The sequence below is a fragment of the Passer domesticus genome, chromosome 9, assembly GCF_036417665.1.
Source record: "Passer domesticus isolate bPasDom1 chromosome 9, bPasDom1.hap1, whole genome shotgun sequence".
Classification (NCBI taxonomy): Eukaryota; Metazoa; Chordata; class Aves; order Passeriformes; family Passeridae; genus Passer; species Passer domesticus.
This window is the reverse complement of record NC_087482.1, coordinates 12,529,857-12,543,879: the sequence shown is the minus strand read 5'-3', so window position 1 is coordinate 12,543,879 and position 14,023 is coordinate 12,529,857. Positions and strand designations below refer to the sequence as shown.

The window sequence follows — 14,023 nt, the reverse complement described above, 5'->3', positions numbered from 1 at the left end:
AAATGAACATTCTGTCTCAACCAGGAGGTATTTTTGACCAGCTGTTAAAACTTCAGAAGTACACCTAGAAAAGAGGCAAAGACAGTTTCCTGAAACATCTGCCTTTTATTAAAAGTCCATAATATGGGTCAAAAGAAGGGTGAAAAAACCAAATCAGTCCTTTTACTTCTTCAGTATGTGATTTCACAGATACTTTTAATTTCATTTTAAAGAAAAAAAGGAAAGTAGCATGTACAGGGAGAACAATCCAATAGGAAATACTAAATCTGTACCTGTTTGTGTGTCAACTCACCCGCAAATGGTGAGTTAAAAGTAAAAGATAATTTGTAGCATTTGAAATGTCTTCAAGTAGCCTTTACACTCAGCAAAACTTTGGTCACAAGTGGATAAGGTGATCATGGGATCTGTTCCATGAAAAAAAAATATCCCCTTAGATTTTTTTTTCCCCTACTGTTTTTGATATATATTGCATATTGTGCCTTAAGGGCAGCAGCTACATAAAGATATCTCTCAGTATTTGTTCAGTATTTGACAGTTAGGCTGTTCCAATGTACCTTAGGGATTTTTATTCTAATTTTATGCTGTCAGACTTTTATTTCTCTGACTTTGTATCCTCTGTGGTAATATTACTAAAAGCTTTCCGGTTTTGTGGGTATTTTTATTAAAAGAAAAGTAATTGTATTAATCAGAGCTTAGTTTTTCTTGCCTTTTTCTTCCAGATTATCCCAATGGCATTCTGCTCACGTCAGCTGTTCCAGGAGCAGATATCAAAGTACTCATAAATTTCAATGCACCAAATCCTCAGGACAGGAAGAAGTTTACAGATGATTTGAGGGAATCAATTGCAGAAGTTCAAGAAATGGAAAAGCACAGAATAGAGTGTAAGTACAAAGGATACATATAATGGAGCATTTTCCAGCTAATCAAAATAATAAAAAGTAATATTACCCTTGGAAAATTTAAATTTGAAATTAAAAATTACCATTAATAAAAAGTATAAGAGTATAACACATTAGAACTCTGTAAAAGTTCAAAATAATGTGGGTTTTTCTGTGACTTTATCTTGAGAAGAAGGAAAAAGCCAATAATGCCTTAAGCCCCGGCTGAGTTCATTGACTACTATTTACTGCAGTGTAGCTGCAGTGGAATTCATCTTGGACAAGCTGCAAATAACAATGGGCAGAGGAGAGCTGGGTCTGTGATTTGTAGCATAAATTACAGGAAGAATTTTAGGGATAATTTGGACAGAAGAGAGCTGGGTCTGTGATTTGTAGTATAAATTACTGCAGGAATTTTTAGGGATAATGTGGAGAAGAAAGATGGATCCGTGATTTGTACTATAAATTCCTGTAAGAATTTTAGGGATAATGTGGACAGAGGAGAGCTGGCTCTGTGATTTGTATCACAAATTACAGCAGGAATTTTAAGGGCAATTTACCTCACACTGAAATTCCCAATGATGGCTCTTCCAATAAGCTTCATTGAATTTTTCTTCATTTCCGGGTTGCAATTCCTGTGGTCAGTAAGGAAGTCATGGTCCAAACCGATACATTTTGCTGGTAGTCCCGTGAGTGTCTGAAGATGAAATTTTATCCCATTTTCCCAAAAGAGAAATCCAGCTGTGGGTAGAGGGGTGAAACTCCCTGTGGGACGTTCTGGGTTGTTTCATGCCCACAAACACCCCTGTAAAAGCCCCCGTGTGTGTTGCAGCCGAGCTGGAGAAGCAGAAGGGGGTGGTGCGTCCCAGCATGTTGCAGTGCTCCAGCCTGAAGAAGGACTCCGGGAACGGGACCCTGCCCCGGGCGTGCCTGGACGACAGCTACGCCGGCGGCGAGGGGCTGAAGCGGAGCGCGCTCAGCTCCTCCCTGCGCGACCTGTCCGAAGCAGGTAAGAGCTGCCTCTCCTCCCCGGCTCGCTGCATGCCTCCACAAATAGCAGTGGTGGAATCTTACACTTCCAAGTAGCTCCTTACTCCCCCCTCCTCGGCTCGTGGTTAATTTCTGTTTGTTTTGGGGTTTTTTTTTTACCTTTGTTCTGTTAAGCAGCTGCTGTTTGAAAGTATTAAAGCCGTTGTAGATTGCTATAGAAACTTTTAAAGGACAGTGAAGACAGAGGAAAAATTGTAAGTTTTTAATAAAACAGAAGTGACTGACTTGTGCTAGGAGCAATTCACTTGGGTTTCCTTTCTTTTTTTTTTCATTGCCTTTGCTTTTTCCCCCTCATAGACTAGGCCTGGAAAGGGAAGGAAAGCTCCTGGTCTCTGTGTGACGAGCGCTTTCTGTGTACTCTGTGCTCAAGTGTACCTGTGTCACCACCTCGATGAATGAAACTGAGTGAAGCCCTACTAAATTCTCTCTAGAGCTGTGTAACACCAGTGTGCCCCTGATGCTCTTTTCTGGTTCTGTAACTCAGACACAGTTCCTAATTCTTGCAAAAAGAGGTTGTTGTGAAGTACTCTTTGCAACAGAACCAAAGAAGCCCTATTGGACAAGGATGCTGATAACCCACAAAGCCACTGATGTGTCTTAAGTTTTATTAACTGGTTAAAGACTGGAAAGCAGTGGTGATACAATTTGTTAGCCAAAGCAAGCCAGGGGAAGTTGGGCATGTTTTTATTTGATGGTTTGCCTCACACCTGGCATAGCCATGTAATCTTTCAGTGTTAAAGATTCCTGTCACTGACAAGAACTCTTATCTGAACACCATGTCCACTATTCAGAAAGTACTTCCATAGATAGTAGCAACTCTATTTTTTTTAGTTATTTGGTTTTTAGTTCATAGGCTGTGTTGCATACTCTGCTTTGTTCTTTCAATTGCAGTGATGATGTCCAGTGTAGTCATAATTTCAATATTCTGTATATCTTTGGTAGTAGACACTACTTACCTATTTCCTTTTTTTTTAACTAAAGAGGAGACATTAGCTATGCTGCAATAAATAAAATTGTTGTAAACTGAAATGATAGCCTGTGTTTTGTGGGTATATGTATGTGCATACAAATATGTAGAGAGTGAGCTCTTTCAATTCTTTTCTTCTCTGTTTAGGCTTTCATACTCACATCTCCATGTGCTTCATTAAAAAGACTTAGGCCCTTGATCCAAAATCAGGCTGAAGTTGACTATTGGTGCTTGCTTGGCTCCAGCGGATTTTAGATCAAGCCCTAGTCTTCACCACTCTTATCTCTCAGATTTGAAGATACTTCATCTTTTTCTGTTGTTTTGGTTTTATTTCATTAGAATGAGAACTACCATATTGTTAATATGTGAGTTCAGTGGGTATCTGTACCCCTAAATGTGATTTCTGATTAATTTTTTCATTCCATTAGAATTACTCATCCCTCTCTTTCAAACACTGCCATGTATTTGAATTCATATTATGGGTTTAATTCAACAAACCAACATTTGTAATCACAAACACATTTCACAGGGCATGCCTACAACTGGCATGCTTCTTACTGAAAATAACCTTTTTCCATGACAAAAAGTAGAAATCACTCACGGACTGCAGGGTTTATCAATGAGTTTGTTAAACCCAACTAAACTTAATTTTAACCTGAAATAACTGAGAATTATGGAGAGCTTCTGTTTGGTCTTGTGCAGTGCAACTGACTTGAGAAACAACCAGCCTGTTATTTGCTTTGTTATTTGGTGGAATGACTTAAGGGAGATGATCCATATCATTCTGCCTTCTCTCAGGGAATAGCTTGCATGTGAGGCTAATTTTATTTTTAATGTGGGAGAAGTGATCCACAGAAAAGCAAAGAAATCTCTTTCAGTTAGGAAGATACTGCCCCTCAGTGATTATCCCATATTAAATTGCTTCTCTAAAACAGGCCTGAGTTAGGTTCCCTCAAATCCTTCTGTGGATGAAGCACAGGATGAACAAGGAGGAGGAACAGGAGTGTGTGGGCCTGTAGGAAAGTAGATTTTTAGAGAGACCTTTCTACCTTGAATCAAAAATAAATCTAACAAACAAGAGAAAATGGCCTGATTTCATATTTATGCAGGAAGGCAGGTAAATGTCCAGTGAACATTGCAAACTCAAAATTTTAACTGTTTATTCAGTGAAGGGAAATGTGACTGAACAGCATTTGGCTGCACAGGTACTTGACAGAACTATTTAGGAAAAAAATCCATTGCTGTCCCCCAGACATCCCAGTAAATGGAGGCTGTGGAAATTACTAAATTTCTCTGAGTGACAATTCAGCAGCTTCTGAGATCTAGCAAATACCCTGACTGATTCTGCCTCCTAGGCTGGGCATGCACAGAAAAGCAGGATGTGTCCATCAGGTATCCTTTCCTGAGAGTGTTTCCATGCCTTGGCCACAGCAGCTCAACTCCCAGCTGTGGGAAGGATGTGCTGAGGATCTCTTCACTGGGAGATGCTGTTGTTCCTTGTGCCTTGACAGTTCTTTCCATGGAATATAAAACAGAATGTGACATCCAAGTGTTCCAAGATGCGAATATATCAAAAATATTTAGGGCTTTATTTTTCTCTAAAGATAAATGTATAATTTTTATTGCACATTCTTGAGCTGGAAGAACTGAATTTATTTTTTCCAGACCTTGAAATTCTTAATTTATACAAAAATATTAGAGCCAGGCAAATTTTAATGAATCTAAAGATGAGTTTTATGAGTTTACAGAAAGATGGGAAAAGTATGATGTCCCCTCATGGCCACTGTTCCACAGGAAGAATGATTTGGTCACTAAAGCAGAGCAGAAAGAGTTGGACTGGCTGTGTTTCCCATTCTGTTTCTCCCAGAAACAGTCCCATTGCACTGATTTTAGGTTCTTCAATTTGAATTCCAGCCACTTTGAATTGCTGGGGGACCCAGTGCTTTTACATTGAGTTTACAGAGGAATTCAAACTTTATTCCCACATCACTAATCTGTAAGGTGGGAGTAGTATTTACACACTGAACTGGTTTAAAAATTGCAGTTTTCTTGTTTGCCCCAGTACTCCACAACTGGCACAGCCAGGTAGTACTGACCAGGTGAGGGTGGTGCAGTGGTTCCTGTTACTGAGAGCTGGGCTTGTCTAAAACAGCCACAGGCCAAAAAAGATTACTGCAAAATCAAAACAAAACCAAAGGTATTTCCAGGATTAAAATAGTTCTGTTTCAGTGTGAAATCTTAAGATTGTACCTGTTTCACACAGAAACAAGCTGAAAATGTAAAGGTGGCAAACAGTACTTTCCCCCTCAAAAGTGGTCTCTCCAGTCATTGGAGAGAGTAATTTAACTTAAAACTTTTTTCCAAGCTTTCTCCCCCAAGACACTCAAAGCCAAATCATAATACTAAATCATAATATCAAATCATTGATAGTCTTTAGCTATCAGTTATCTCACTGGCCCAGAAGAGTTTCAAGAACTACAGAGCAGGAGTGAGAAATATTTCCATGTACTGAGCTGATCTGTAGCCTAAACTGTGAGATCACCACACATCCTGTGATGTGTCCTGCACACATCCATTCTGCAAGGTGCAGTGGCCTTTATTAATGAAGCTCAATATTCTTTTGGCATGGTTAAGTTTGTAAAAATCTTGTAATCACTTCATATCTCTACTATAAATTTGAAATGTTCTTGGCCCTATATAGTGCATGTTCATATATGAGGCATACACTTGTGTAAGTTCAAGATATTTCTTGCAAGGAATATTCATATCTAACAGATAAGGTTAAATTAATTGAAAATTTATTTTTATAAATTAAAGTCCACTCTAACAGCCTTAAAATATTAAAGTAAGCTTAATATATTAAGCAAAACTAATCTTCAGATTTGATAAATACCACCTTGCTTTGTACCACAGCTACTAATTATCCTGCCAGTACATGCTTGGGTGCAGTTCTAGTTTAGAATTTCCCTGAGATGCATGTGAAGGCTGGAGCTCCAGGGAGGCATTTCTGCGATGGGATGCTATCCCAAAGACCAGGGAACAGTCTGGAATAAACACACATTGGCAGGGGGAATGCTCCAGGGGATTTACTGAGTAAACCCACCACACTGCATGTCAGCACAGAATCGGGATCAATTTGTTTTTAAGAAAAAGAACTAAGCCTCTGTACGGCAGTAGTGCCTATCTGAGGGAAATTACAGGCATTTAAAGTGGATTTTTCTCTTTGTTCTTGGCTTTGCAAGTACTACTTTGCCCTGGAGTTATTCTGAGCAAAATTCCATCTGTCGCTCTCTGTCCGTATTTACTGTGTCCGTGGTTATTTGATCAGACTGTGACTCCTGCCATATGCAAAAGGCATTGGATTGTTGTGTTTTCCTTCATTTTTGGCCACGTTTAATGCCCCGTGTCAGCTCTCAGTCTTATTTGCAACCCTGACTGCTAAGTTCCGAGATGGCTGCCGCAGTGTGTTTGCATCAGCAAGCAAGAGGGGTTGGAGTGTTAATCAGTACTAATCCCGTTATCAGAGCAGCAAAATATCAAACCTGACTAGGAGTCAACATAAGGGATGAACAAACCCAGTTTTTCTTGGGGGACTCATAAGATAGTAGAGTTTGGCTGAGGCTAAAACTGCAGCAGGAGATGAAGCAGTGAGCTTTTGACAAAGAGCCCATCCAGGGAAATTGTTCCAAATCCCAATGAATTTCTCAAGTCAAACACAACACCTTGACCACAAACGCCTTCCCCTCAATTTAATGTCACTGCAGAGGGGTTGTACTGGGGAGCAACTCTTTTTAAGAGGGGAGAATGTTCCAGTAGCCTGGAACTGTAGCTCTTACAAGAAACTTGTTTCAGGGCAGTGTTCTGTGACCAACCAGGTCAATACTATGCTTATAAATCCAGCAGGTGGTAGTTTTTGGTCATCCTGATCCTTTGGCTAGTCTGAATTGCCCTATGAGCAGTTCCACTGCTCTTTAGTTCTGATCACAGGTGCTTTTGGGGTGTCTGTGATGAGGGTACATCATTAATTGGTTAAGTGATGCTGAAATCCTCACATTCTCTGCCAAAACTACCTCTCCGTGTAGAAAACTCTGAATGCAGCCAATGCAGGGTGGAGACTGATATTTGGCCTTGCAGGAAAACAAGGAGAGAGTGCTGAGAAAGCTTTGGTTTCGAAAGCCCTGCAGATTTTAGGGAAGCTCTGAGCACCAGGAGGGCTCCTCAAAGCTCAGCTTTGTTTCTGCACCCTGCCAGGAAAGTATTCTGAAACTTTGCAAAGCAAAGCTCCACAAGTTAGCTTCTAAAAATCTCTATTTCCACTGCAGCCAGATGCTATTTTCTCTGCTGTGAAGTGAGAAAGAAAATCTGAGATCCTGTGTCCTATCCAGCCACTGAGGTCTTCTGGCTCTTTAGGCAAACTGTCTGGAGTTTCACGTGTGGGTTTAGGCAAAAGTTTTTGCAGTTTGAGACTGTTGGAGTACAAATCCAACATGCTTAAAGATAAAGCACTGCACAGCTAAACAAACAAAATCTAGCCATAATGTCAAGACAGATTCCAGATTTACTGATCAAAAATTAAGTTTAGTTTTTTTTTAAACCTCATGAAAGAATATTGTATGAAATCCACTGAGGTTCAAAGCTGAAATTGAAATTATAAATTCGATAAAATGATAAAACCGATGAAGTGATAAAACGGATTAATTGATAAAACCGATGGCCCTCACAGTGCCCCACACTGAAGTTCAGAATATTTCAACGTTAAATTTTGCATTTAAGTTAATGCCACCCCACAATTATATCTCAATATTTAAAGAAAAAAAAACCTCCATGGCCGATTAGCTTCCAGTAAACCAAACCCTTTAAAATCATTGCTGCTCAGCATCACAAGCGCAGCACTAAACCCAGCTGCCCAAACACCTCTACTTCAAAAGTTGTGCAAATTACCAACAAAATAATCACCCCCCGCTCGTGTGAGCCGATCCCAGCACCAGCAGCTCTCCAAATTTCCACTGATCCCCTAGAAACGCAGGCAGGTGCAGGGAGTTGCTGTCCCTGCTGGCCCTGAAGCTGTGGGGCTGTGGGGCCGCGGCTCCTGGCGCCGGTCGTGTCGCAGTCTCTAATCTCTGCTGTTGCATGTCCTGGGCAGGCAAGCGTGGGCGACGCAGCAGTGCAGGATCGCTAGACAGCAATATGGAAGTAAGTAGGAAGTTCCTGATGTCTAGCTGGATGTGATGATGTGCATTTCAAACCTTTCTTTTATATACATACATATTTTTTTGCTCTTTTTTCTTCTAACATATATATATATACACATATATATAACCTGCCTGCCACGAGTAAAATGCATGCCTAGGCTATTCACTCTGTATTCTTCCAGCTTACAAAGCACTGACAGCTTGTTTTAGAGCAATGCCATTTTTGGTTTGAGCTAACCTTGTTCCCTTTGTTCCTGCCAGCATGGTTAAATGGATATGATGTGTCCTTTTGCCACCATTTCAGTCTGGTCCCAGCTTAAAAGCCCACCTTGCTCTTTGTTACCAAGTACACTGTTCTTGCTGTTTGATATTTAGCTACAGCTATTGACTGTCATGCTCAACCATCCCCATTGCTTATTTTCGAGTTCAATTGCTAAATGTATGCAGTCATGACACCATGGAATTGCACAGATAGGGCATGGGAGGACAAAAAAAATTATTCAGATAGGTGAATTCAATGTGGATTTCATGAGATTTCATTCATCTTCAAACCATTTATATATACTGTTCATGTCTCTGAATTCAGCTTGCAGATTTTTTCTTCTTTTTTTCTTTTTTCTTTTTTCTTTTTTTTTTTTTTGTGTTTGCTTTAGGTAGATTACAGTTTAAATCTAGCATACTTTGCCTAACTACTCTTGTGTCCCATAACTCTTTAAAAATACAAACCCTCAACTTCAGCAACTAAATTCCAGGCTAAATAATAGAGAATGTTGGACCATAGGTCAGAAAAATATAAGCACATAGAAATGTTAGTGGCAAAAATGGTATGGTTCCATTTAACACAAAATGCAGAGGTAGGCCTGAGAAGCAGCACTGTCATATATAGTAGTGGAAAACTGCTATAAATAAATATTTAAATACCATTTTAAAATCTGAGCTGTAACTGTAATATTTGCTGCTGTATGTTTAACTATTTAGGTTGCATTTAATCTAGCGCTTTTTTTTGTGGTAAAAAAGCAAGTATGGTATTTTTTGCAGTATTTTAAAATGTATTTTTCCTTTAAAAACACACTTGTAGGTCTTATATCATGTTACATTTCCGTGACTTTTTTTTTTTTAATTTGAAGTCATATCACTTTATGTCAAAATATTGAGAGAAAATCACCCAATGCTTAACATCCTCTAAGAAGGGCATGAGTGCCCCACTGGCCACTTAGGGAAGGTGGAGATAAAATTTCCCCTAGAGCTCTCTAACATAATCCACCCATGTTAACCCTAAAGGAGGAGTTTGTGGGTCAGTGTGAACTTTTTCTTTTTTTTTTTAATTTTTTTTTCCCTTTCCGAACATTTCAAGATATTTTTTTTTTAATTTTTATTTTCTATTAATTTCTTTTTAGGGGTCCATCATTAGCAGTCCTCACATGCGCCGAAGAGCTACATCAACCCGAGAGTGTCCATCTCGCCCTCACCAGACTATGCCCAACTCCTCCTCACTCCTAGGGTCCCTGTTCGGTAGCAAGAGGGGCAAGCCCCCCTCGCAGAGCCACGCGGCCGCGCAGACCCCGCACCACGCGGAGGGCGCGGCCGCCGCGCCGCACCCGCACCACGCGCAGTTCTGCCACCAGAACCCGCCGCCCTACCACCACCACCACCACCACTACCGCCCGCCCCCGCACCCGCACCTGCACCAGTACCACCAGCACGGGCACGGCCACGGGCACGGCCCCTACCTGCCGCACGCCCCGCACCACGGCCCGCACCACGGCCCGCACCACCACGGGCCGCCCCCGCCGCCCGCCGCCGCCAGCACCAAGCCCAAACACAGCGGCATCAGCACCATAGTCTAGGCCTAAAGACCCTCCTCGTGACTCTAGTTCCAAACCCAGCTGCAAAGGCACTTAGAGGAAGCAACAAAATCACACCGTCAGTTTTTACCCAGGCCGTTTAATGAGCTTAAAGGCTTGCTGTTACTAAATAAAATAATTCCAGTTAGCCCAGGCCATACTGGTTTTACTTATCTACTGGATAGATGTTCACCACCATCTGGTTAGTTCTTATTTCCAAACTTGCCTTGACAACGTGCTGCTTGCTGAATCTGAGGAAAGCTATCTTTTACACCAAACCCCTGGACAATTTTACACACATAATGAAAAGCTAGCCTATGGAAAAAAAACAGGGAAAAAAGTCAGACAGAACCAAGTGTTGCATTCTTGCTCTTTTACTCTCAATGGGCAAAAAAAATAAGTAGACCTGATATGGTTGATGAAAGTACGTAAGTAAACTTTATATAATATAAATATATACATATAAATATATATATATATATATATATATACTGTATAGTTAACATTTGTGCTTGGAAAGAAATTTTTTCAGTCCACAAAACTAGCAATATAGACTTTACAAGGAATTCCACTTACTTGATAGGACAGTATAATAGATGAATAGCATATGAAAGTAGACCAAAACCATTAAACGTTAGAAACCAATTTCAAACATTTCAGTATTTTCATCACAAGTCCCCTGGACTTGTTAAGATTTCTAAGCAATCATTACTAAATGTGCCAAGTAACATAGCATTTAAATGTTATAGTCCAATACTGCTTTGTATAAATCCTTATTTTATTCACACGAGATATCATACGTAATCAGTATTAGAGCTGCTCTGCTATTTCAGGTAAGCAAACTCGTTAAGATGCAGTAATTATTCCGTAGCAATGGAGGGTGCCCACCTACCAGGGGGCACCTCCGAGCATTGGTCACACAAGTTCTTAGACACTTTAAAGGCTGTGATAACTGTGAATTTACATGATCCACATTTCTTTTGTAAGCATATGGATTGAACGAGCACACGGGAAGAGTTCCGCCAGGTGCATGTAAACACTGCAAAAACATTCATCTCAAACATGAAAATGGCAAACCTCCATCCTTCTCAGCTACTTTGGTTCCTGTTTACCATAATTGCTCATTTTTACCCCCAGCGAAGCTGAATTCTAGTCCAGAGTGTTTCCAGTGGAAGTGCTCTAAAACTTGAAGGTTTGTTTTAGAATTTAGTATAGGGTTTTTTTATATATATATATATATATATATTAAAAAAAAATTCAAAATCTGTAATTCCATGTAGCCATGTGCTAGCAATGAAGTGGCTTTACCATTTTTACTCATCACATTTGTTAGTTTGAAACACCCAGTACTCAGCAGGCTGAGTTTATGCTCAAACCTTCACTTCCATAGTCCAGTTAGTTGCAAGACATCACATAAAAATAGGCTGTGCTGTTGTTGCTTATGTGTTGTAACCAAACAATTTGCAAATTTCTCTACAATTTGTATCCCGAAATCCTGTACAAAGTTATCCATGGCACCTACTTTGTAGTTTCAGCACTTTGAGCCACTGCAAGGACTTAACACCTAAACAGTAGAGACAAAGGAATCACAACTGCAAAACTGTACCAGCCTAAAAGCAAACCTTGAAGAGGATGAGCAAAAAGTTCCAGTGAGAGATGGGTAAAAGTAATCACAGCTCCAACCAGTCGGGTTTCTGTGGAACAGAAAACAAACAGTAATAAAAGCGTCCCAAATCGGGAGGACATGGGAGCAACAGAGTGACTTGTCCTGTTGGCTTGCTCATGGCATCTCTAGCGTGGGGAGGATGGGAGAGGTTCAGTCATTTTTTCCCTTTCATACCATGGATACCACAATACCAGCAGAACTGCAAACTGAGCACTTTGTTCACCTCCACAGAGAGCAAATACAGCAATCTAGAGTTTAGCCTTTTGTTTCCAGCAGTTCACGTTTGTTTCACACATGTGCAATATGTTTTCCCCTTCTGCTCCTTCTCCTCAGAATGATCTCCATGAAAAGAAAACAAGTGATTATTATTATTTTTCTGTGTCACTCATTCTATTCTAAATTCTGCGGCTTACCTTAAGAGGGCTCACCTGGGTCCCCTGAGGCTCTGTTCCTTGCAGTTTAAAAAAATATATACTGTTCTTATAAGGGAAAGTAGAACTGTCTGCATGTCATCTAATGTTATTAGTGTGAGGCTACACTCTACATATTGTATAATTGCAAAATATATCAGTGTTACTGTTGATATTAGTTGAAGTGATAACATATTTCAATATGTAGACTTTTCTTCATACATCTGTACCAATAGTAGAGTCTAACTGTAATTTATAGGTTGTTCCAGAAAAGATGAAGAACCATTTAGGTGCAAACATCTCTGAGAAACTGCATCTTTTAATTAAAACAGAGGTAAGAAAGCTCCTCTTCACTGGGTGATGGAGTCTGTACTTGTTTCAGATGCAGAGGCATAATGGAAGTAAAATTCTGTAGATGGAATAAAGGCAGAATATGCAGTAGCAGTGGAGAGGAAAATCTGACTCACTGTGTTGATTAACGCTGAAGGTGTTAAATCTCCCAGATCTGCATTTGCTTTGTGTTTAAAAAACCCTTTCATTCATTTAAATTAGAGTTACATATATTCTGTGCTTAAACAGTGAGCCACAGTTTAATGCCTGCCCACTGATTTTCCATGTGCAGTCAATGTATTTGTGAACCAAAGTGTTGAGGAGATGTCACAAATGTGCATGCACAGAAACATTTCCACATGGTTCCATGGACACTGGGAGGAGAATGTGCCTGCCCTGGGCCTGCAGGGAGTGTGAAATCACAGATCACTTGGAGGCTGGTTAGAAACCAAAACTGGTAACCTGAGAGCACGGGATTTGGAAACTCTGTTCTTGCTCTTTCAAGCCAGGGAGGAGAAACAGTGGACTTTACTTTTTTTTTTCCTAGTTTTGTTCTGTTTTGTTTCTTAGACTATGTGTTTCTATGTACTCCAACCAAACAAAAGTGTCTTGGTGTCAGCACAAGTCTCCAGACCTTTGCTGCTTGTATAGGGTCATAGTAAAACCTCTCTGACTCCATCCTTGATCAACAGTTGCTTAGAGCAGTGTGGGTCGTGCCTAGAATGGGAGAATTCCAGCACTTAACACTGCCTGGGGTTAAGAAAATGAATTAAAATGAATTCTTCAGCCTGCAGACAGGAGTAGAATGGAGAGGGTTTTTTATCAGATACCATTGCCAATTACAAACTGGTACAGAACTGCATAGACTGACCGTGATTCTCTCTTCCCATAAACGATGTGGCAAAGCAGTAATGTTGATTTGGGCAAATGAAAGGGAAATGTAAAGAATGAAGGTGTGGCAACAACAAAAAAAATCTTTTCTGGGACAACAATCAAATATATATTTGGGGTTTTTATTTTTTTAAGTTAAGAATGAAATGTAAAACAATGTAAAGAAACAAAAAATCAAAGTTCATCCTAATATAATGTGCGTCTTGTATTGCTAAAAAAAAAGAGTCTAACATACAGTGTAGAATGATTTTCCCATCATGTACTGCATGCAGCAGAAGCCTCTTGTTTCTTGATAAAATGAGCTGAAAGACAGTCAGCAGATATTTAAACACTGAATCTCTAGATGTTGACTTGCTGTTCCATATGAAGCTGTGTGTTTTCTGCAGTTAAGCATGCATTTTGCTGTTCCCTTGTAAAATACCATCGCACTTCTTGACTGAAAAATGGATTCTCGTGTATATATTTCAAAGAAAAGTGGAACCAATAACAAGATTCAATTTGGAAAAGAGAAAAGGGGGTGGTGAAAATGGGACCAGTAGGGGGAATAGAGAATTATCTAAATTGTACATAGTGTGTAAATTAGCATTACTATAAGTCTGCAGTCACTTTGAGGTTGCCTATCTCCTGCTAGGAACTTAAATCAGCTTTGAGTTGTATTAAACTGTTAGAATTAGGTCTTGAATGCAGACTCTTAAAGACTTCAAAAATCATTATGCTTACAAGAAGCTTCTGTTCTGGGGAGGCTCGAGACCCCTTTTGTAACTCTGGGGAAGAAAGGAGTGCTTTCATTTTAAT

The 14,023-nt window shown here is 40.0% G+C and overlaps 1 protein-coding gene across 1 annotated transcript; it reads left to right on the top strand.

Annotated features, from left to right (window-relative positions):
* Positions 1–1,755: 1,755 nt before the first annotated feature.
* Positions 1,756–9,934, top strand: LOC135308292 (histidine-rich glycoprotein-like). Its single transcript, XM_064433232.1, has 3 exons — positions 1,756–1,887; positions 8,039–8,088; positions 9,485–9,934. Exons 2-3 carry the CDS (start codon positions 8,083–8,085, stop codon positions 9,932–9,934), a joined length of 456 nt encoding a protein of 151 aa, XP_064289302.1. The 5' UTR covers positions 1,756–1,887; positions 8,039–8,082.
* Positions 9,935–14,023: the final 4,089 nt, after the last annotated feature.